Source organism: Myotis davidii, unplaced genomic scaffold, assembly GCF_000327345.1.
Source record: "Myotis davidii unplaced genomic scaffold, ASM32734v1 scaffold334, whole genome shotgun sequence".
Classification (NCBI taxonomy): domain Eukaryota; kingdom Metazoa; phylum Chordata; class Mammalia; order Chiroptera; family Vespertilionidae; genus Myotis; species Myotis davidii.
The window spans coordinates 1,211,579-1,234,662 of NW_006285797.1; the positions used below are offsets into that span (position 1 = coordinate 1,211,579).

At 40.0% G+C, this 23,084-nt stretch overlaps 1 protein-coding gene across 3 annotated transcripts in view; it reads left to right on the plus strand.

Annotated features, from left to right (window-relative positions):
- Positions 1 to 23,084, plus strand: part of KHDRBS2 (KH domain containing, RNA binding, signal transduction associated 2) — a 484,502-nt gene that overhangs the window by 218,972 nt on the left and 242,446 nt on the right. For all 3 annotated transcript variants that reach the window (XR_001512727.1, XM_006756841.1, XM_015559490.1), the window contains exon 4: positions 12,870 to 13,016. Coding sequence is in view for 2 of the 3 variants with exons in the window: in XM_006756841.1 (XP_006756904.1) it covers positions 12,870 to 13,016 (147 nt within the window). In the remaining variant the exon portion in view is untranslated. The remainder of the gene's footprint in view (positions 1 to 12,869; positions 13,017 to 23,084) is intronic.

The window sequence follows — 23,084 nt, forward strand, 5'->3', positions numbered from 1 at the left end:
ATTCCTGATAGCTAGCTCCTTTTAACAGCTGGCGGTGGGGCAAACAGCAAAATGTCAGCAGGTCAGAATCCATTCTGGTTTGGTTGCACATGGGATGATATATGATTATTAATTGAGCACTTGACAGTTAGCATTGAGCCAGTGTTTGAGTTACTCCATTTTGTAAGATTTTGTCTGGTTTATTGAAGAACACTCTTTATTTCCTTAAAAGTGGAAATACAGGCACATTGTGGATAGTCAATATATGTAATTAATATATTTTGCAGACACTTAACTAGCAATGTTGGCAGCAGGAGCAAGACAGCTAAATATATATGCTCCCTTCAAAAAAAACCCACATATTTTTTGGTTTATTTTTTTAAAATATATTTTTTATTTATCTTTTATTTTAGGAAGAGGGAGGGAGAGAGAGAAACATCAATGATGAGAAAGAATCATTGGTTGGCTGCCTCCTGCTCGCCCCCCACTGGGGAGGGAGCCCACAACCCCAGCATGTACCCTGATTGGGAATCCAACTAGCAAATTCTGGTTCCTGGGTGGATGCTCAACCACTGAGCCACACTGGCCGGGCAGGAGTGCCTGATGTTAGGTCCCTTCTATCTCCTCCTTCCTGCTTCCATCTCCCCCTTTCCTGCCTGGAATTCCAAAGAGAGATAGAAACATCAATGATGAGAGAGAATTATTGATCAGCTGCCTCCTGCACACCTTCCACTGGGGAGCAAGCACACAACTCTGGCATGTAATCCTTGGCGGAAATTGAATCTGGGACCCTCCAGTCCATAGGCCCACGCTCTGTCCACTGAGTCAAACCTGCTAGGGCTTGGTTTATTTATTTATTCATTTTTGTGGTTGAAGAGGTGGAGGGCAGTTGTGTGGGCCTCTTGTCTTTGACCTGTGTTCTCTCTAGATGTTCATCATTGCTGACTGCCACAGCCAGAGGCATGCTTGCTGTCAGGTTAGCTGTGGAAGGGTAGGTGCTCTGCTGAGAAGAGATTGCATTAAAACTTTGCAGACTCGATTATTATTTTTATATTCATCCTCTCTCAGTGCTACAGGGTAAACACTAGTTCTTTAAACTATTCTCATTCCACTTCTCCCTGCTGTTTATGTAGCATCCAAAGAGGCTCGTTACCCTGAGGTAAAGAGTGAGTCTAAGCCCCATTTAAACGTAGGTAGGTGGTGATGAACAATTTCCAGATGATGCAATGAAAATAGCTCTTGACAGGGTTAGTGAGGGGAAAGTCCCTCTCCTGAAAGAGATATTTTCTGGGTGACTTGAGGCAAGATGTGCTATGAATAGCCCAAGCCCAGGACCTTAGCTGCTCCTTCCATACTTATACTTTTTCCAAAAAAATGCCCATTTCACACGTTAAGAAAATTTTTAGAATCAAGGCTTTTCTACATCCCAGGTAAATTTTGTGGTAGCTGTAGTGTTATATGCCCAAATTCAGATTCCCGGCCAACAATGGCATATGAAACAGTTACCAAAGGGCACAAGTAAGCCCTTTCCCTTTTGTGCTCTAAATCTTACCTTTCTGGCATCTCTGGTGCTAGGTTTGTATTTTCTAGTCCTGACAGAATATTCCGTAAGTATAAAGAAACAAAGCAGAGATGAACTCATAAGAAACAAATTGTGGGTTTGTTTGTTTGTTTGTTTTTTAAAATATATTTTATTGATTTTTTACAGAGAGGAAAGGGAGAGAGATAGAGGGCCAGAAACATCGATGAGAAAGAAACATCGATCAGCTGCCTCCTGCACATCTCCCACTGGGGATGTGCCCGCAACCCAGGTACATGCCCTTGACCGGAATCGAACCTGGGACCCTTCAGTCCACAGGCTGACGCTCCATCCACTGAGCCAAACCGGTTTCGGCAACAAATTGTGTTTATAAATAGCATTCACTTTCTACACCGTTAGTAATGGATTTCTTTGAAATTCAAAAATATGCTAACCCCCCCCCCATCTTTTTGTTAAGTGTATAAGAGAAACTTTCCTCTTAGACATGATCAATATATTTTGGCTAAGACAGAGTGCAAGACAAAAAGGGAAAACAATCATATGATAATACATTACAAAATCTAAATGATCAGATTCCTAAATCCCCCATTCCCCCTGGAAAGTGTTTATTACCTAAGTCACAGAAAACTTAGCTGTTTATTTGATTAAAACAATTAATACAAAAAGCACATAAAGATTATACATCTTATTAAAATTTAGATATTTGTAAGCCTCACTTAAGTATACTGTGCCCTAACCTACCTCCCATCTCTCTCTCTCTCTTTCTCTCCCAATGCTTACAGAAAAAAAACAAAACAAAAAAAAAAACCCAATAACAAAAAAACCCACTCCCTGTTTAATAAGACCCATGGAACCAAATATTCTGATGGAGGATACTATCAGTATTAGTATTATAATATCAAATATTTATGACTTAATGTTATTCAGAAGATGTCATACTGAAGATTCTGTGGAGCATTCGGTTCTGCAGTGCTGGCTGTGTGCAGTCTAGATGAATATATTTGATCTGAAACTAGAAGCGGAACAGAGGTCCACAGAGGTTTGAACGAGGATGATGCTTTCAGAGAAAGGTGAGGATTTTCTCCTTTGGTGATTTGAGAATAGTGTCTGCAAAAGGATAGCAGAGATGAAACTGGCGAGCTAAGCCAGTGCCAGATTTAAAAGGCCTGCAATGCCATGTTGAAATTGTAGAATTTTAGGTAAATAGGATATCAGCAGAGTTCCTTGTAAGCAGGAACTGGTACTACGATCCGAAAACCTTTTTTTCAGAAAGCTAAAAGTGACAACAATATATGGTATTTATTCACCTGCGCCTATGCTATAAATGTGGATGCCCTTTCACATGGATTCCAGGTGTATTCTAGTCCATGGTTAGCCACTTTCTAGGTCCTAATTGTGTTCCCTTCTCAGCCTCGTTGCTTGATGAACAGCGTAACGCATTTGTTCAAAGTACAGTCTTCTATATCAGATATTCAAGGGCCAAGTTGATCTGTCTGCTGCCCTTGCATTCCCAGTGGGCAGCATCTCTGCAATTCTGCAGGGGCTTCTGCAGCAGCTTCTGTGGACTTTTTGTTGCTCTCTTCTCCTTTTGGCTGTAGTCACTCCACATCAGCACCCAGGACGTAGCTCTTTTGGTTTCTTGCTGCGGTCTCCTCTATAAACACGCCTGGCTGCATGAGACATCCTCTCCCAAATTGCTATCCCAGTGCTAAATGTTCTCTCAGACCAGCATTCAACCTATTGCTCCCTGCCAACTGGGATTCACGCATATTTGCTTTTCTATTCTTGGTTGGCAGTGACCCCTTGGGGCTCAGAAACAATTCTGGCAATAACTCTGGGTTAAAGATGACTTTACTACGATCCTCCTAGCCAGCTCTCACGTTGTCTTCACTTCCTGATTGGTTCATAGGTTCCATTTCATCCCACCTTTCTCTCTGGGCCCTACTCCAAATTCAAAAGAGGCCTGTCTAGGGATTCATGAAGCCTCTTCATCCTTGGAGACACCTCTTCTTGAAATGGAAAATGGGAGGCTGGTACCCCGAGAACTAGCTTGCTAAGTAATGTGACTCGTAAAGTACTTTCCATCTTCTCCCAGGTTCTTGGCAAACAGCTTCTGTTTCATTTATTGCTGTAGTCGGCATATACTCAGAACGTTTTAGGTCCTCATTAATTCTAGACTACTGAGACTTCTTGGAAATAGGCCTTGTCTTTTTGCATTAGTGGAAATGTTTCAACAGACTTAATTCCAGGTAGCCTAAACACTGTATTTCTTGGAAGAGCATAGTAATTGTCATAATTTGTCGTGAACTAGATGAAATAATGAATTATCATCTTATTATATCATCAGCATCCATGGCCCTAGGAACTCTGCAGCCATTGAGTCCTCGGTGCTTGAGAAGGGTTATTGAATACTTTATATCATTTCTGGAAAGTAAATGTAATTATGCATATAAAGCACTCAGCACAGGGCCTGGTGATACTGGTAAACATATCTGTATTTCTAAATTCAAAATTTTATAGGTGGGATGTCCATTGCTGATGATATTTTTTCTCTTTGTACATCTAGTTCTAGAACCTTGCAAGAGTGTTTTGCTGTGGGCTCGTTTGCTTGCTTGCTCTTGCTTTACTTAAATTTCAGGGATTATGCTGAGATATACCTCAATGTAAATCTTCTTCTCTTCAATCCTGGATGGAATCAAGTGAGCCCTTATAATCTGCAGGTCATAATTTCTTTTATTATTTGCTTGTTTTTGCTCTTCCTTATGTTCTGCTTTCTTTTTGCAGAATTTTTATTATTTACATATTAGCTCTATCCTCCATATCTCTGATATTTTTTCTTCATTATGATTAATGTATTTAAGTACTTTTCTTCGCATTCATCTTTCTGAAGAAAAATTCTGCTTTTGATCATTCTCTCCATACTTGAATCTACTGAATTGCTGTCTCGGTTTGCATTCCCCTGGAAAAAGACCTGTGTCAGGACTTCATTACATGACGTTAATGTGGAAGGAGTTGTCTGGAAACTCTGGTAGAGGAGTGAGGGAGTAAAATGAGAAGATGAAGGAAACCGTTTGATATGCCTTTCCAAACAAGTGAAACTGTGAAAAGACTGAACCTGATCCCATTGGGGTCCTTTGAGAAAGAAAGGCATGGAAGTTACCCCATCTAAGGACTGAGTAAGCTGGGGTTTAGAAGCCAACTGTCCCCAATCAGTTGAGAGATGCTCCTGGAGGGAGTTAATTTCCTGGACGGTCACTCTGCTACGTGCATGATAAGTAGGGCTGTAATTCCCAGCCAGACCAGAACTCTGGCAAAAAGATAAGTAAGTGCTGAGAGAGTAAGGCAAAGGGAAATAAGCAGAGCATCAACAGCATCTGTTGCTATTTGTTTCAGTGAGTGTTGGGGAAATATAATTTATGACAAAGTCTTCTCCCAGCCCAGATGTCTTTTCCACAGAGCTAGCAGAGAAGGAAGACACTTTTATTATTGAACAAGCATTAAACCGGAATGGGGTAGACATCACAGGCAACCCACTAAGATTGAAAAAACAGGATGAAGTTTCACTCTTTTGTGTAGAGAAGCAGATACAACCCTTGGTATACTTGTTCTCAGCACAAACAAGAACTGGTCCTCAAGTAAGAGGACTTGACAGCACCATCTGTCACACAGAGTTCATCCTGAGTTTATCTGGTTAGTGGGGATGACCATTTGTGTTAGCTAATGGCTTCATCCAAAGGAAAACCACACTTCTCCTATCTTTATGACAGGAGGTAGTTTTGCAACTTGGAGCAAGGCACCCACAAAAGTTAGGGTCCTCCCCTCCCACAGAAACCTAGAGAGACAGGGTGCTATTTCCCTTGATGTTTACATTTCAAAGATATCCCTCCTAGCTCCTTGAAAAATACATTCTGGGTCTTAAAGCTGACAAAAGGCCCATTCATATATCAAAGAGAGAACTTAAAATCACACATTTTATAAAGTAAGTGCTCTGAAAAATGGAGGGAGGGAAGTCTCTTGCAAGGAGAACTAAGCCTCATGCTTTTAGTTTCCTTTTGTCCTTACCTTGGAAATTTTTGTACCTGCATTTTATTTCAATTGCTTCCTAAAATGTATTCATTCAAGTGTTCCTCCTTTACTTCCTGCGATTTACCTGGCAGTGTTTAAATGGCATGCGTTCTCATGTTCTGCCTGCTTTTCCTTCTTTGGCTACTAGTATTGCATGTTATTTTTGTCAGCTTAGAAAAGGTTTTGGAAATTAAATATTGAAGTCCTTTAAATTGTGAGCGGGAGACAGAGAATTCCCCACCCCTGTTGACCTCTGGTCTGTCCTTGGTTTCCCTTATTTCTCCCAGCCTCAAAGGCAACCTCCTTCTTGGTTTCTTTTTATCCTTTGAGGTCTGGGTGGACCATTATGGGATGTCCTTTCCCCATGAAGTCCATAGATGTCTAAGTTCCAGCTTCTTCCCAGGATCCACTTCCCACTTTCTGGATCCCCTGGGCTTCAACACTGTTCTCCAAGTGCTTCCACCTCCCATACAGTCCCCTGCACTGAACCTGACAAAGCCCATTCCCATGGGTTGCATATGAAAAAGAAGCTAGAGAAGCATAGTTAGATAATTTGTGTTCCCAGATGGTTCTATTTCTAAAACTGTGTTTGTGAGCCTCTTAATTACTTGTATTTATTTATTTTTTTAAATCCTCACCCAGAGATATGTTTTACTGATTTTAAGAGAGAAAAAGGAAGGAAGAGAGAGAAGCATGGATTGGTTGCTTCCTACATGTGCCTGGACTGGGAATCAAACCCACATTGTATGGGACAATGCTTCAACCAGCTGAGTCTAAGCCAGAACTAAGCAAATGGCTTTTAATTAAAATGTAGGGACATGACCTTTTATATGTTAATTAAGGAGGATGAGTTTTAAGTCTTTCCATAGGTTCCATTTTGTCAAAATCAATTGTTTTCTTTTTCTTGAAGAATGAAATAGCCCTTTTATTCTACCAAGGTATTCTTTTCGCCGTTTGAATAACAGGCCTTCATAGTCTGAATAGTTAGACTATCCTTGATGTACCCAAAGTGTATGATTTGATTGTCCTCAATTGAAGGTTTCAACCTCTAGTAAACGCACAGCTTCCAATACTAGCATAAGGAGTCTTCTGTTTGTCAGTATCTCCTTCTCCACTTTCAAAATAGTGATCTACTTTTAAAAAACATCATCCTTGGTTACATTGATTCTTCTGATACTTTACCTTTCATGAATCTAGATGGTGCTAGAACTGGTGTGCAGAGTGAAAAGATTTCTCTCTCATAATTGACCCTGTGGAGGATGGATGGCTATAAGCTGGAGAAGTTATTGCCATCTTCAATTCAAGAGAGCAGGGCCCAGTTGGGTGGCTCAGAGGTTGAGTGTCGCTCTATGAACCAGGAGGTCACAGTTCAGTTCCTGGTCAGGGCACATGCTCAGGTTTCAGGTTCCATCCCCATTAGGGCACGTGCAAGAGGCAGCTGATCAATGATTCTCTCATCATTGATGTTTCTATCTCTCTCTTCCTCTTCTTTCCTCTCTGAAATCAATACAAACATATTAAAAACAAAAAGAGAGAGCAGGGATGTGTAAGTGAAGGCCACAAGAACCTTGAAGAGGATTTATGTTAAAGGAATATTCCCTGGGGTGTTGAGGAGAAAAAGCCTTCAAAAAGCACTCTAGCAAATTATAACTCTCAGGATAAAATATGACAGTAATAATTGCTAAAGTAAAAAACTAAAGCATAAAACTTGCATGTACTTTATATCATGTGTTTTCAACTTCTTTTTTTTTAAATTAGTGTATTCCTGTCACTGGAAGAGCTACTCCTGAGAGAATAATTGAGATATTTGAATACATTAACTCTTTCAGCTCATATATAATTTTATATATAGATTCCAATTTTCAATATTTAGCAATGATCATATTTGGTTAGTGCTTACTATGTTTCTCCTACTAGTACTGTCATTATTTTTCAAGTGAGGAATTAAAAGCCCAAAATAGTGAGGTTAGTTGCTCTAGTTTTCACAGTATTAAGTGGGAGAGCTGGGATTTTAACCCTGGCCATCCTGAATGAAACCTGGGATGTTAATTGCCATCCTATGTGACCTTACAATATTATATGGTCCATGTGACATAATATTATATGGTCCATGTAACATACTGTAGACTATAAATTAATAATTAATTTAAAAGTTAAAATTCAAGAAGGCATATGCAATGATGTTAGTTTTCCCTTATCTTCCCAAAACATGTGTGAGCTCTTTAGCTTACAGTAGTTTTAAATGTACATTCTCTTAAAGTTATACATTTAAATTAACTCAATAATAAGTAAACCAGCATCAAACTGATTCACTTTGTTACAACTCTTTGAAGAAATACTTAATTAGAAAGTTTTGTAATTACACTATTTCAAGGGAATTTAATTTTCATAACCAACAGCCATGACCATAAGAGCATGGCTTCGAAGTCAGTCAGGCAGACCAAATGCCATTCTCTCACTTCCTGAATCACTGCAACCAAGTCACTTCGCTCTACTTCCAGAAAACCTTTCAGTTCTTTGAGAGTTTATAGTGTACCAGGCACCATACTTGTGATCTATACATATTACCTTCTGTTATCCTTGTCTGAGAAATCTAGAGTTTCCTTATCATGTAGATTAAGAACCTGAATCTCAAAAAAATTTAGTAACTTTTTCCAAATACTATTGGTAATAAATATCAGTGCTGTTAACTTAAATCTAGATCTCTCTGACCTCAAAATCTTTTTTTTTTTTTACTTCCAGTACACCTTAGGGTTCTATGAAGATTAAATGGTATAATGTGTATAAAATATGCAATAGCAGCCTCATTCTAGATGTGCAAAGATTGACCTGAACAGCTGCCATTTGGAGTTTTGATTTTTCTCAGTAATATATCTTAGAACACTGTTTGGAAAGTGGATTTTCTAATAGTAAAGTCTACTTTGCAGGATAAGGATGTCTCTGAAGAAAAGTCACATAGTGAGTTCATGATTTTTTAAAGCTATGAGAAACCTTTGACATTATCATGTCTACCCTTGTCTGTTGTTTTTGGCTTGCTGATCTTGTGGAACAATATTCCCTTACCTGACATTTTATGCATAAACAGGTGTAAGTTGAGCTGATATGGTTGAAGGGGATGCAGGAGAATCCTCATTTTGCTCTAACATAGTCCATAGGCGCCTTTCTGTAACCCTCCTGGCCCCATATATCACCACTTGAAAACTACCTCTCTAGTACATAACCTTCTTCGTTTATATATATATATATATATGAACGCATAGGTGTTTAAAAATGATGAATAAGGTATCAACTCAGTTATTCAGGTGTTCTCTCTACTGACAGTGTTGGTGATGGGATTCCTTTCAGGAAATTCTGGAAAAATACCAAAATCTGGAAAACACAAAGGGGGAATATATGGACTATATCATATTATAAAAAACTTATAACATATTCTTAAAAAAAATGCCCAAAGCACATGACTGTCTTCCTTAATTTGACAAAATGAAAACATTTACTTTTGCTAAAATCACACTGTAAAAAGTGCTTTAGTGTGTGTGTATGAGTGTGAGTATGTGTGTGCACATTTCCATACTGTGACTTCTAATGTGTCATTTACTGGTGTTCCCCTTATTTCATTGAGCTCCATAATGACCTGGACATGTGAGCTTGGGAATTAGCATTCAATAACTAAATTACTCTGTTTAATAGAGGTGAAAATAATTTTAAATTCCCTAGGAAATTTCAGACAGGAAGAGAGAGTAATATGAGCATTAGAGATAGAAGAGAAAAAAATTAAAATTGTGTAATGAAGCAGGAAGGGCTTGGGACAAGAGAATACATTTTTTTTTTTTTAGTTGTCCCTAATGAGATTGTCAATATGACCTCTTTGCTTTGTGCCCTATGATAGTTTCCTTGAAATCTATGTTACCCATAAGTGATTTTGAGAGTGGGTCTTTTAGGGTATTTTAAGAAATTTTGAGTTTTGCATTACAATTGGCATTTGGCAAATCCAGAGACCAAATGGCTGGCCTCAGTGCCAGAGCACATCTGATTCTGTGTTCTGGTTGGGAATTTGTCTTAAATCGTCTGTACTAAGGTAGAGTACCCATTTGTGAGCTGACTTGAGTCCCTGCCCCCCAAAATAGAATCAGGGTGTGGAGGGTCCTAAACAATCCTGCCACCAGTATTCAAGGAAATAGAGAAGATCCTTCATGAAGCCCATTTGTTTTAGGAATACAACATGAATTATTCATGAGAAATTATGCAAACTAATCTGAACTCACCCTTCAAAAAAAACTTTGGATGAAGGCCTTGTTTGGAACCGATGGTTGCAAACAGAGAGTTAGAAATAAACAATGTGATGTGAGAGCACATGCATTTTTAGGTAAGCCCTTCAAAAAGGAAATTAGTCAGAATGTTGAAAATAGTAGTTTCACCCCGCACTGATGGGCACACAGCTACTAAATCAGACCCTTACGGGGGGGAGGAAAGGACATTCATGGCAGATGTGCCTTTTGTGTAAAAATCTGTAATCTGCTGTAGGTGCCTGGAGAGCACAGAACTATAGGGCCAGGATACCAGGAAATTGCTGAGAGACCACTGGCCGAGTTCTTCCAGAAACTAGAGCTACCCCCGGGGAAATATGAATGTATAAAAAATTTACTTGCACTTGTGTACCTGTACCAGCAACACACCTCTAGTGATTAACAGATATCAAATCACCTGGATGGTAATGCAACTCGATGATGCATACTCTTTGTAACTCTTGGTATTTTTCTCTCTCTGTGCCACAGTCTCCTCATTAGCAAAAGGAGGGAAATAACATTATCTAACAGAAAGTGTAGTCATGCAGAGAGAATTAGATAATCCATGGAAAGTACTTTGTAACTTTGACCTAAAAAGCAATGCCAAAATTATGACTTCTATTTCATTACTATTATTATAGTAAAAGGAGACTTGAAAAAAATACCCTGAAAGTGATAAAAGTGTATCTTGAATTGTGTGGTTGTTGATTTTATAAAAAAAAAACACAAAACATTTGTACTTTTGAGGATTTTTTTTTCAGGTTTTCTTCAATAAACATGCTATTTTGAATTAAGAGCAAAAATTTCTAATTGTCAAATTATTTACACGTCAGGAATATGTCTGTTGTAGAAGGTAACATACAAATAATATTTCTGATGGAAAAGTTTCCTTTTAATTTCTTACCAATTAAATGCAAGAATGCAGTTCCAGTTATACTCTATTTAGTGCCATGTTAGCCTCTGTCAAATAACTAATAAAAACTGATGTATTTTACTTATATTTTTACCTTAGGGCGTAACATGGGGATTGGTTGGGGATATATAAAACTGGATTTGATATTTTCTAATGACTCGGTTTAGAATCTCTTATATTTAGTAACCAGTAATTTTTTTAAAGTGTTTTTTTATTTATTTTAGAGAGAGGAAGGGAGAGGGAGAGAGAGAGAGAAATATCAATAATGAGAGAGAATCATTCATAGCTGCCTCCTGCACTCCCCCTACTGGGGATCGAGGGGAAACCCAGGCATGTGCTCTGACTGGGAATTGAATCGTGATCTCTTGGTTCATAGGTTGATGTTCAACCACTGAACCACACTGGCTGGCCTTTAATGCCTTTTTTGTTGAGGTAAAGAAATCAGTGTTATGATTCTTATGCCACACCTCACAGTACATAGGCCTTATAAAACTTGGCTAGTGAGTAACCCTTAATAACCAGCTGGAAATCAGTTTAGGAAGTATTGAGAAAGGATCACAATCAGGCAACCCCTGGCTTAACTATCCCAGCAATTATGTGTAAATAAGCTGACACCTGAGATAAGAAGCAGCTTGCCTCCCAGTGGAACCCAAAGAGGAAGGAAATGTTTCCTGTACCCAAGGGTTACTCCTTTAGTCAAGCCCCGCTTTTCTTCCCCAACTGAGAATTTGGAACCAAGAAAAACTCTTTTAAATAAAAAGTCCTAGTTAGATATAGAGGGTTGCTAGCAGAGTGGAGTGTGGATTATCAGGCTGAAAGATGTTGATATTCCCGAGGTCTGAGTACTGTAGATGAGAAATGAGCAGGAAAGCAGGCTGCCTCTTCTACCCATCTCCGTCATGGACCTTCCATGTGTGGACATGGCGGGCTTCTCTAATCAGATAAACACATTAACCTGGGCCCTACAGTTAACTCATCTAAGATCAATAGCAAATTTGCTTTTGTTTATCCGGCTTAGGTCTACTTGGGTCATTTTTTTGATTTAATTTCTATATAAAACTAAAAAATGCGTTTTTATCCTTTGAAATTTAATGAAACAACTGCTAGATAATTGGGGAGGGGTGTCAAGAAACATGTTAATTATTTAACCAAATTTTGCTTCTTTGAATTCCTAAAAGAAAAATGCAACTCTGATTGCAAAATGAGCTGGGTTTGAATCCTAACTTTGCTGAAGCTACTAAGTCTTTTAAAATGAGTTTCCTAATCTGAAATCTGTGAGTAATGCACAAGCTTATTGTGATATTAGAGATGACATGTGTACAATACATAGCACACACTAGCAAAGTATATGGATCAGATGCTGATTGGCTCTTCACCTGGATTGAAGAGCCAATCAGGCTTCACTAATCACTTGGGTACAAGACTGTGAAAAATCTGCTCCAATAGGAATGCATTGTTAGTTCAGCTGAGGATAAGTAGCTCATGCATAATCAATGCCAACATAATACTAATCCATCACCTCTTTAACGTTCTCCTGTTGACCAAAATGAGGCAACACATTTTTACAGAGGATGTGGGTGTGAAGCTCAATGATAGTCTGGGTTAGTGGAATTTGTTGGGGAGATACCCTTTGGTTTTGCATACTTTAATAGCAAACAAATAACCTTTCACCACTTAAAGGTCACTAAAAAGTTCTTGTTCTCTTAAAGAATAGGGACAATCTTTGGTTTATTCTTTGCAAAATCTTACTTATCAAATATAAAAACATTCATTTTTTTTTTTCCAAAATGAGGTGGTGCACACTGAAGAGTTAATGGCAGTTCTGCTAAGTCTTCTCAGGGATTTAACATTTTCATTTAGCTGATTAAAATCTGTTGTAGATGATAAGTATGCCAGCTTTTTTTTTTTTAATCATTCACTCAAAAATGATTTTAAAAATCTTTAAATGGCTTGTACCTGATTTTTATTTCTCAAAGGGTTTCTACTTATGGAAAATTTGCTTAGATTATATCCTTTTGTCAGTCTCAATGGATGTTAAATCAATGCAAAATGAGTGGATTTGTATTTCTAAAAATAACTTCTTTCACAGGAAGAAGAGCTAAGGAAGAGTGGGGAAGCCAAATATGCCCACTTGAGTGATGAACTTCACGTGTTAATTGAAGTGTTTGCTCCACCTGGGGAAGCGTATTCACGTATGAGTCATGCATTGGAAGAGATTAAAAAATTCCTGGTTCCCGTAAGTGTTTTTCATTTTTTACAAAGAAGTTTCTCAGTGGTTTCTATTTTTAATAATGTGCCTTTGAGCTTCACTGACTTTTTAGAAGGAAATGCATATTGCAAACTAATTATTCATAGAGTTGATATGAACTATAGAATATCCAAAACACTTGGCACAGGACCTGGCATGTTGCTACCTCATGATGGTTTGACTTCAGTATTTGTCTTCAGTACATGACCAGCTGTGCATCAGAACATAGCCATAAAGAGTAAGACAGTGAACACATAAACACAAAAACGTAACTGAAGTTGTATACTTTTCTTTTGTGTCTTAATAAATTGGTAATTGACATGTATTATTGGAAATTTTTAATTATTAAAGCATTTGCATTTGTAGTGGGAACAAAAAGATTACATATTCCATACTTGTAACAAGACAATGATGTTATTTGAAAACATCAAATGCATTTTTATGTGATGGTATGCCAAGTGCTGGCTCATTAGAAATGTAATGTAAAATAATCAGTGTTAATAGAAACAGACATTTGTTGACATGAAGCAATATTTGTAAAAATAAATGCATTGCACTAAGTGAGAGCAGTAGAGAATATTTGGTTAGTAAAGCAGTAAACTCATGGTTGCATATTGAATAGAATTCTGCATTGATTTTCAAAAAAATTGAGGAAGATTAAATGATGAAGCTTTTCTAAAGGTTGACAATTTAGCATTCTAGGAAGAGGTCATTCAAACGGAAATCTTGGCATCAGGCTTAGAGCTGGGAATAAGACAAACAGAAGAGAATGCTGAGGAAGGTTTTCTGGAGTACCTAGGCAGAAGTCTTTGGGGGAGAGAAAGGGAGAGGGAGAGGGAGATGAAGAGGGAGAGTGAGAGGGAGAGGGAATCTAAAATTAATCTGTGTAACAAAGAACACAGTAGGTTTCTAAACTGATCGATAAACTCGGAGGAAATGATGCATAAGATTCATTGATTGACAGTGATTTTAAGAATGGGAGAAGAAAAAATAACTATTTCAGAAGGTAAAAGTCTCAAAATCTAACAACATAATTAATTAATTTATATGCCCAGTTTAAAAACATCTCTCAGGTCAAGGTTCTGAATAATGCCGTACCACTCATGATTATTCCCTGACATTACATGCATGCTGAATTTCTGCACAAGTTAGTATCTGGTGCTCATCTGAATCCCTCCCTAAGTAGATCCTATATTTCTTAAGAATGAGGATGCTATGTGTGTTCTCTCTTCCTTTTTCCTCTGAAGAAAATGCCTAGTACTATTGGGTAAACATTTTTACTATGTTTACCTCAGATCAAACTTCTTGTGATATTGAATGTGTAGGAAAATGCTAGGACTGCCGACATTACTAATTCATTTCATGACTGTGGACAAGGCATTTAAGTTCCAAGAGCTTCAGCTTATTCATCTTTAAAAAGATCAGAGCTTCCCCGCCTGCGCTGCCAGCCTCTTAGCTTGCAGTTTGAAACATTGTAACAAATATAGAAGCTAAACAAACCCCCAGAATCTGGCTTTAGTCAGCCAGGCTTCAGCCAGCAAGACCGCAACATTCTTTGGAATACAGCAGCCGAGCCTCAGAGAGAAAGCCAGCTCTCAGCTCCAGTGATAGGCATAGAAGGTAAATAAATGCCAGAATAAAAAAAAGAAAAGAAAAAAAGGAGAGGTTTGGAGCTTCAGTCGCCCGCCAGCCTGAAAACAGCCCTCAGCCCCACACCCAGACTGGCCAGGCACCCCAGTGGGGACCCCCACCCTGAAGCAACAAGATGGCAGCTAATTTGCGTACTGAAGGCAGGCGGTAGCAGGCAAGGCTGTCTGCGGTCTGGGACCCGGATCTGTGACCCTGCCGGGCTGGGGACAGTGCTTGAGGCTGTCCGCGGTCCCAGGACCTGGATCTGTGACCCTGCGGGAGGGGGGGGGAGGGCACCACAGGAGGTTGTCTGCAGTCCGGGACTCAGATCTGTGACCCTTCCGGGCGGGGGGCAGTCTGTGGTCCCGGGACCCGGATCTGTGACCTGGTGGGCAGGGGGGCAGCACGGGAGGCTGTCCGCAGTCCGGGACCTGAATCTGTGACCCTGCCAGGCGGGGGGGCACCATGGGAGGCTGTTTGCAGTCCAGGACCCAGATCTGTGACCCTGTCAGATGGGGGGCACCGTGGGAGGCTGTCTGCAGTCCAGGACTTGGATCTGTGACCCTGCCGGGTGGGGGGCAGCTCCACGTTGTATGAGCAAATTTTACAATCACTGAAGGTCCTCTATATCATGAGTTAACAGAACTTGACGAGTATTTGTCATGCCCGGGTTAAGCCTCCAATGATCATCCTTGGAGGTTTGTATCATTTAAATAAAAGGCATATACTAGTATGTTCAAAGGGACATTCACAACTCCCCGTGTTTAGTTTCTTCTAAATGCCAGAAAGGAAACATACCATGTGACATATTTTTTGTGCCTTCTATAATAACACCTAGTATGGCATGAATATGTAAATACATTATGTATATGAACATATTCAAATTATATATATGTGCAAATATATATATACATATATAAGTATATATATACATATATATATAGTATATCTGTGTGTGTGTGTGTGTGTGTGTGTGTGTGTGTGTAAAGTTTATATCTGTGTTTGTGGTGTATCTTTTTGTTAGTCTCATCACTTTTACATATAATAAGACTTTAAGTAAGTTCAACAGAAAATAAAAGCATCAGACCTGGTTGTTATTTTCTTCCTGAATTAGATTGGACGTATTTCTTGGTGACAGCCATGATTCTAGAAATGGGGCTATTAGAGTATATTGTATCATTTTGAGTTTGAGATATTGGAAACCTATATGGAAAACCTACCAAGAATCTGACTCTCGAGGAAAAGTAAAACACTTTTCCTCTTTATGATAAAAGCAAAAAGAGGATATTCTTGCCATCTATTCTTCAAAGACTGTAATCCTAGCTCTAAGATGGGAAAATGACACTTATTGCTAGTAGAAATCATACAAAAATGTAAGCAGATATAAGGAAATTAGAAAAGAGAAGCAGGATATTTTGAATCTAGGAGGTGGGAAAAAAACCTAGACTCTCATGCACTGAAAAAATTTTTGCAAAGTTTTGAAAGATTATAAATGTAAAAATGTATCTCTGAAATTTATACTATAATTTGATAAGAAATGACTATTTGGTGAGAATCTTTTATGCTGGTGAATATGTAGAGGAAACAGTTTATTAAATGAAAACCTACCAGCCAGCAAAAGCAACATTGGTAAATGGCAAGACCTGCAAGGTGCAGAAGGGCAGATGCATTTTGGCTGGCTGTTGGCAGGAGTTCAGCATGTATAGGAACAACATCCTACAGGCAAGAGAATGATCAGTACTAAGTATAACAAAATACAGTTCAGTGCAGAGAGGAAAACAGGATCTGTGACCTGCATATTGTTCCTTTATTGTTGTGGTTATTGTAAAACAGTTGTCAAGAGTTTTTTCAGATTGTTATTATCAAAACCAATTAATTTCCTTTTCTTTCCCATAATTAAGCATATTTTAATAGTGTGGTAGGTAATAGCACTAAGCACAAGCCACATATATTTATGTAATTATTGCTTGCTCTGAAAATGTCTACTACATTTCTACACACTATGATTATTTTCTGATTACATTTGGATAAATGTATAATCATCTAATATTGAGCATTTTTAAGCCTGATACCTTGTCATCTACACTAATAAAAGAGAAAAACATGCCAATTGGTGTCACTCTGCTAAACCCACCAGCCAATCAGATGAGTATGCAAATTAACCCAACAAACATGGCGGTTAATTTGCATACGCAGGCATGGAGCAAAGACTGAAGACTGAAGACTGAAGACTGAAGACTGAAGACTGAAGACTGAAGACTGAAGACTGAAGACTGAAGACTGAAGACTGAAGACTGAAGACTAAAGAGGCTTGGCTTCTCCGCTGAGGCTGGAGCGGAGGTGCCAAGCCTCGCTGCGGCCACAGCGGTGAAGCCAAGCGGCCACAGAGCTGGAGGCTTGGGTTGTCCCCGGCGATGGAGGAAACCAAGCTTCCCGCCTGCCCTGGATGCTACCCAAGGGAGAGAACAACACAGGTGTGGCCAGGAGCCTGAGAGATCAACACAGAGGGGCACCTGCTCCAAGCCTCCACAGTGGGGCTGGGGCAGCCACCAGCAGACACACACACACACACACATACACACACACACACACGGGGCGACTACACACCTGCTCTGATATGGCTGGGGGCAGTCACCAGCGGACACACACACACACACACACACACACCTGCTTCGAGGTCCTGCTGCCAGACCATGGCTTAGGCTGAGCGGGACTGAGCCATCAGTAGGACATCCACTGAGGGCTCCCAGTCTGTGAGAGGGGGCAGGCTGGGCTGAGGGACCCCCACTCCCCAGTGCACGAATTTTGTGCACTGAGCCTCTAGTTCTCTATAATAAAAGGCAAATATGCAAATTGACTGAACAGCGGAATGCCTGGTCGCTATGATGTGCACTGACCATCAGGGGGCAGACGCTCAGTGTAGGAGCTGCCCCCTGGTGGTCAGTGCACTCACACAGGGAGAGCGCCACTCAGCCAGAAGCCGAGCTCACAGGCAGGTGAGTGCAGTTGTGGAGGCAGGAGCCTCCGTGGCAGCGCTAAGGATGTCCAACTGTTGGCATAGGACTGCTAAGCCTGCAGTTTGACATCCCCCAAGGGCTCCTGGGCTGCGAGAGGGCGCAGGCCAGGCTGAGGGACTCCCCTTGCCCCGAGTTCACAAATTTCGTGCACTGCGCTTCTAGTAGTAATAAAAGCCTCTGAATTAGAAAAAAAATAAAATTTTGTTAGCTCTTAGAACAGAACTAATAATTATCATATAATTAATTACATGAAAATATAATTTTTTATTATTATTATTATTATTAAAACCCAAGGCCACTTTAGCATTGCTAATTGATTGACATAACCTGGAAGACAGATAAAAGAAATGCAAAGACAGATAAAACAAAACATAATACAAGTATCTTCTGATTCCTCACCAGTACAGATAATCAAATATTCTCTTTACGAATCTAGGACCAGGCATCCACTTTGTACCTTAAAAATAAATTCTCACTAATTATCACTGGTCTCATTTGATGCCAGTGTTGTGAATTCTCTGAGGCCACTCTTTTCATGAGTTCTTAGTGCGTTTTACATGCCAGCATTGTTCGCCTATCAGCACTTGGATTTCATCTTGATGAGGTACTTCTTCACCATTAATTGACATTACAATTACAAAAGCAACAACCTGCTTTTGTAATTCCAAGTGTTGTTAGCATGAAGGCTTAGCAGCATTCCTAAAAAGTTATCTATGTTGTTAAATATCTGCACTTCCTAAGAATGCAGGTTTAATCTCCAAGGCGAGAATCTCACCTCTTAACTTTATCAGCTTTTAGTGTAAGGAAATCTTAGAGAATTATATAGAAATTTTATATAATATTCAAACCATTTACTAATTACTAATCCTGCAGTTTTATATAATAACTAGTAGCCCGGTGCACAAAAATTTGTGCACTCGGTGGTGAGGGTGAGGGGTGGGGCCAGACCCCTCAGCCCGACCTGCACCCTCTGTCATGTTCTGGGACCCTGGCCACTCCTGACCTAGGCACAGGCCTACAGGCTTGGGTCAGCCTGGCTCCCGAGGCCCCATTTTATCAAGAGAACAAAGTCGGCATTAGTTACAGCCCTCACCGAACACAGTACACTGCATCTGTGTGTACAACTCCACCCTGCTCCCAGCGGCCTGGCGCCCCTCTCATGGCTGCATACTGAATTACTAACATCTTGGACATAGCTCTGTCTTATCCTGCTTCACCTTCAGTGCCTGGCCTGGTGCCAGGGACCTGAGAGGTTTGCTGAGTGAGTGAATAATGAGTGAGTGAATGAGTGAATGAATGAGCAAGTAAGTGAATGAGCAAACAGCTAAGGGGTGGGAACTTCTGCCATGTTGCCATGGCAACACGGCCGGCCCCACTCCCGGCTGCCTGAACCCCACCCCAGGAAAGTTCCCTCCCTGCTCCCAGTGGCCTGGCACCCCGCTCCTGGCTGCATACTGAATTACTAGCATCTTGAGGACATAGCTCTGTCTTATCCTGCTTCACCTTCAGTGCCTGGCCTGGTGCCAGGGACCTGAGAGGGTTTGCTGAGTGAGTGAATGAATGAGCGAGTGAATGAGTGAATGAATGAGCAACTAAGTGAATGAGCAAGCAGCTACTGGTAGGGATAGTTGGCACTCCACTCTGTGCTGCCTGACACAAACCCCGGGAAGTTCCCGTCCTGCTCCCAGTGGCCCCACTCCCCTCTCCCAGCTGCATAGTTTGCGCAGGGCAAAGGCGGCGGGGTGTGCATGTTGGCAGATTGGTGCATTAGCACCTGCCAGCCTCGGATCCCCTTGGTAGGGCCGTTTGTGGGTGTGGGCCGTGGTGGATTGCTGTGGTCTCCCCCGCCAGCCCTAGGTCGAAGATAGCAGGCCCGGATGGCAGCAGGGCAGGCGGAATGGAGCTGTCCCACCCTGCCTGCAGTGTGCAAATTAACCGCCATCTTGGTTGGCGGTTAACTGCCATCTTGGTTGGCAGTTAATTTGCATATCATCCTGATTAGCCAATGGGAAGTGTACTGGAGCTATGGTTAATTACCCTATTTGTCTTTTATTAGATAGGATCATGTTAACACTGACCTGTTAATATTTGCCTAGATGGAATCAACTAAAAAAGACTCATAGTTATTGAAGAATTTGGTACAAAAAGAAATCAAGACAAAAAAAGTAGCTGAATAATCAGAATTGTTCAGTAAAGTAATTTTTAACTGAGTAAATAAATAAAGAAAATAAGTGGTAGTAATTAATGCAAGGTGAAACTTTACTTACATTCAATTCAATAAATATTTCTAAGCATCAAATTATATGTCAGTCATGGTTCTAGACATTTGTGTTACATCAGCCACTGGCCTTGGAGAATTTAAGAGCCAGATAAATATATGCAGAGACATTTGGGAGAGAATTGGGATGGGAGACTAAACTGGATAATATGGTCAATAGTGATGGCAGACCAAGCAACACTGATCAAACCAAAAATGTTAATTTTCTAGTCAGGAAAAAATCAATTGCTGACAAAGATCACCACCAACCAGACAAGGGTCTACAGCAGGGGTGGGCAACCTTTTTGTGAGTGTATGCCAAAACCAGCAAAAGCTCGGACTCAAAATTCTTCTGCATGCCAACCCTAATTTTTTAAGAACATGTTACTCCTACTTGATATCTCTTAAGCGGTACATCCGTGAAGAACCTTGAAGAAATAATAAAATTCATTCGAGCGACAAAAACACAGTATATGATGATGAAAAATACATTTATTTTTAATGTATACATGTACACTGATAGTCCTACAGAAAACTTTATGACTCCGTTTGATGTTATCAGTGGGACTTTTGCTGTTGTGTCACTGATGACAGAGATTTTACATCAGGTTTATATTTCCTGACCTTCAGAGATATGCATGAGCTACTACTTTCATCCATCAGGCTACTCCTATTACCAGACTTAACAAAATACATCAGTTTTTTGAACAAAGATTCACAAGTGTATGTGGATGAAACCAAAACACTGGTTGGAGCTAGGAAGGCAGAGAGAGTTAAGGCAGAAGCATCAAAATTGCTCTTCTCCTCTCTCGTCAATCCATGTCTATGGTCTTTAAGATAACTTGTTATGTAAAATTATTTATGTATCTAAGATGCACCTACAATGAATTTATCTGAAAAAAAAAAGTCGATATTAAGGAAAAAAATGTAAATGGAAGATTATAAGAGAGGGTTTCGCTTGCCAGCAAAAGTTACTGGCTTGCCATGTTTGGCACGCGTGCCAGGGGTTGCCCACCCCTGTTCTACAGTAATTCAATGATTCAGAGAGTGATAAAGAGAGAGTTGTGGGGGAAGAGAGTTTTGATTAGTTTCTTGGGGGCAGTTGACGTCCCACAAAGAGTCTATTTTATACTGAATGTTTTTAATGCAACAGGAAAATCTTAGAATAGCATATTTTAAAACACTATTTTTGAAAAATTAAATATTCCTGAAATGTGTCTTCAACTTCAGTTCTAGCAATTAGTTCTTACTTTTTAATCAGCTAATTTTGGTTAAGATACAGTATAAGCTTATTTTGAATTGCCCTGCCTGATTCACTGATCTCATTTCATGTCTCTGAAGTTTCTTTCAGCAAGCTACCGTGGACAGTGTATTGATTCTTCCAAACAGTATTCAAACTAGAAGTCCGGGGAACTTGGAAATATCTCTTCCTCCAAGAACTGTATCTTCTTTCTGACCTCTAATCTTTGTGGGGTTTTTTTGTTTGTTTTGTTTTGTTTGTTTTTTTTACCTTTCTGTTCCACCCAGCCTCTCTACACAGTATATATAAGGATGCATATACACCACTTCCTTAAAATACAAGTGGAAAGGCTCACTGGGTGGTCTGTACTAAATACAGTACATGTAGGAATTAGTTTATATTTTTCTGTAACCACTGTCATCCTTTCATTCCTATTACCAACAGCTTGAGCAAATCACAGAGTTTTCCTCTTGTTCTCCTGTAAGAAGAGTCTTAATTTATGCAGTTCAGGTTCTAAGCCCACTTAGTTATAGTTTATGATTTTGATTTCAAATTCCATTCAATTCAAAGCTCTACTCCTCTCCCAATTTACAGCGGGGGGAGTGGCAGGAGGGAAGGAGGCACGGACTCCTTGTGTATCCCCTTCCACTCTCTGCCCTCTGCCTTCTGATGCTTCCGAAGCTGTGTGAACAGTCTTGGCACATGGGGCGGGAGGTGATACGGAATTAGAGAAAGGTGGGCTGCAAAACTGGTTAGTTTGAATCTTGTTTCCAGTATCTTCTTCTGATGAGATACATGGAGGATGGACTGGCTCACTAGCAGAATCATGGCCAATCCTCAAAAAACTCGATTCCTTCTTTCGGAAAGCTGAAGGAGCTGAGGGAACTTAGGGTTCTCGCAATGCAGTCCTTTCTCTCAGTGGTCTCTTGATGCTATTCTACCACCTTCCTGCTCCCAGTGTTACAGCTGAGCCGTGTCCTGTCTACCAAACTTGTTCTTCCTCTCGGAGAGGTTGTGAGATTATTTTCCCTGTCCTTCGGGTTCAGGAATTTTACCAGGATCTGCTCAGGTGCGGCTCTCTTCTCATGAGCCCAGCCTGAAAATCAGTGAGCTCTTTCAATCGGTGGTATTAGATCTTTATTTCGAGGGAATTCTCTCCTTATGATTTGTATATTTTCTTTTCTTCATATTTTCCCTTTTCCTGTTCTTGTAATTCCTATTACTTATAGCAAGTCTCTTAGATCTTTTTTCCAGGTGTATTTTTCTAATATTTTCATCTTCTTATCATTTTGCTTATGTTTTCTAGAGATAGGTACCTTCTGCAAGGTCGTCTAAGTCACAACCACAAATTCAGTATTTAGGGTGATGATGTTCTATTCCATTCTCTTAAATTACTTAGATCAAATTATGTAGTTATTGGGCTTACTTTTTCGTTTGTGTGTTTCTTCAGAAAGTACTAAAACTGTATCTTAGTTATCGCTTATGTTTTTCTATTCAGGTTTATTTCTCTCTTCTCCAGCAGTTTTATTTCCCTGGGCAGACGCTCTTGCTGTCTTTTTTCTTTCTTCTCCCCCCTCCTTCCACCCCTATTTTGTTTTTATCTCAATTTAGTTCTTTTTAAAAAAATATTTTTATTGATTTCAGAGAGGAAGGAGAGGGAGAGAGAGATAGAAACATCAATAATGAGAGAGAATAATTGATTGACTGCCCCCTGCATGCCCCACACTGGGGATTGAGACCACAATTTGGGCATGAGCCCTGACCAGGAATCAAACTGTGACCTCCTCCTGGTTCATAGGTCGACACTCAACCACTGAACCACACTGGCCAGGCTAGTTCTGTATTTTTATGTACCTTTAGTGACACCAGTCCTCTAAAGGTAGAAAGTATAAAGCAGTCTTCCCCACATAGAT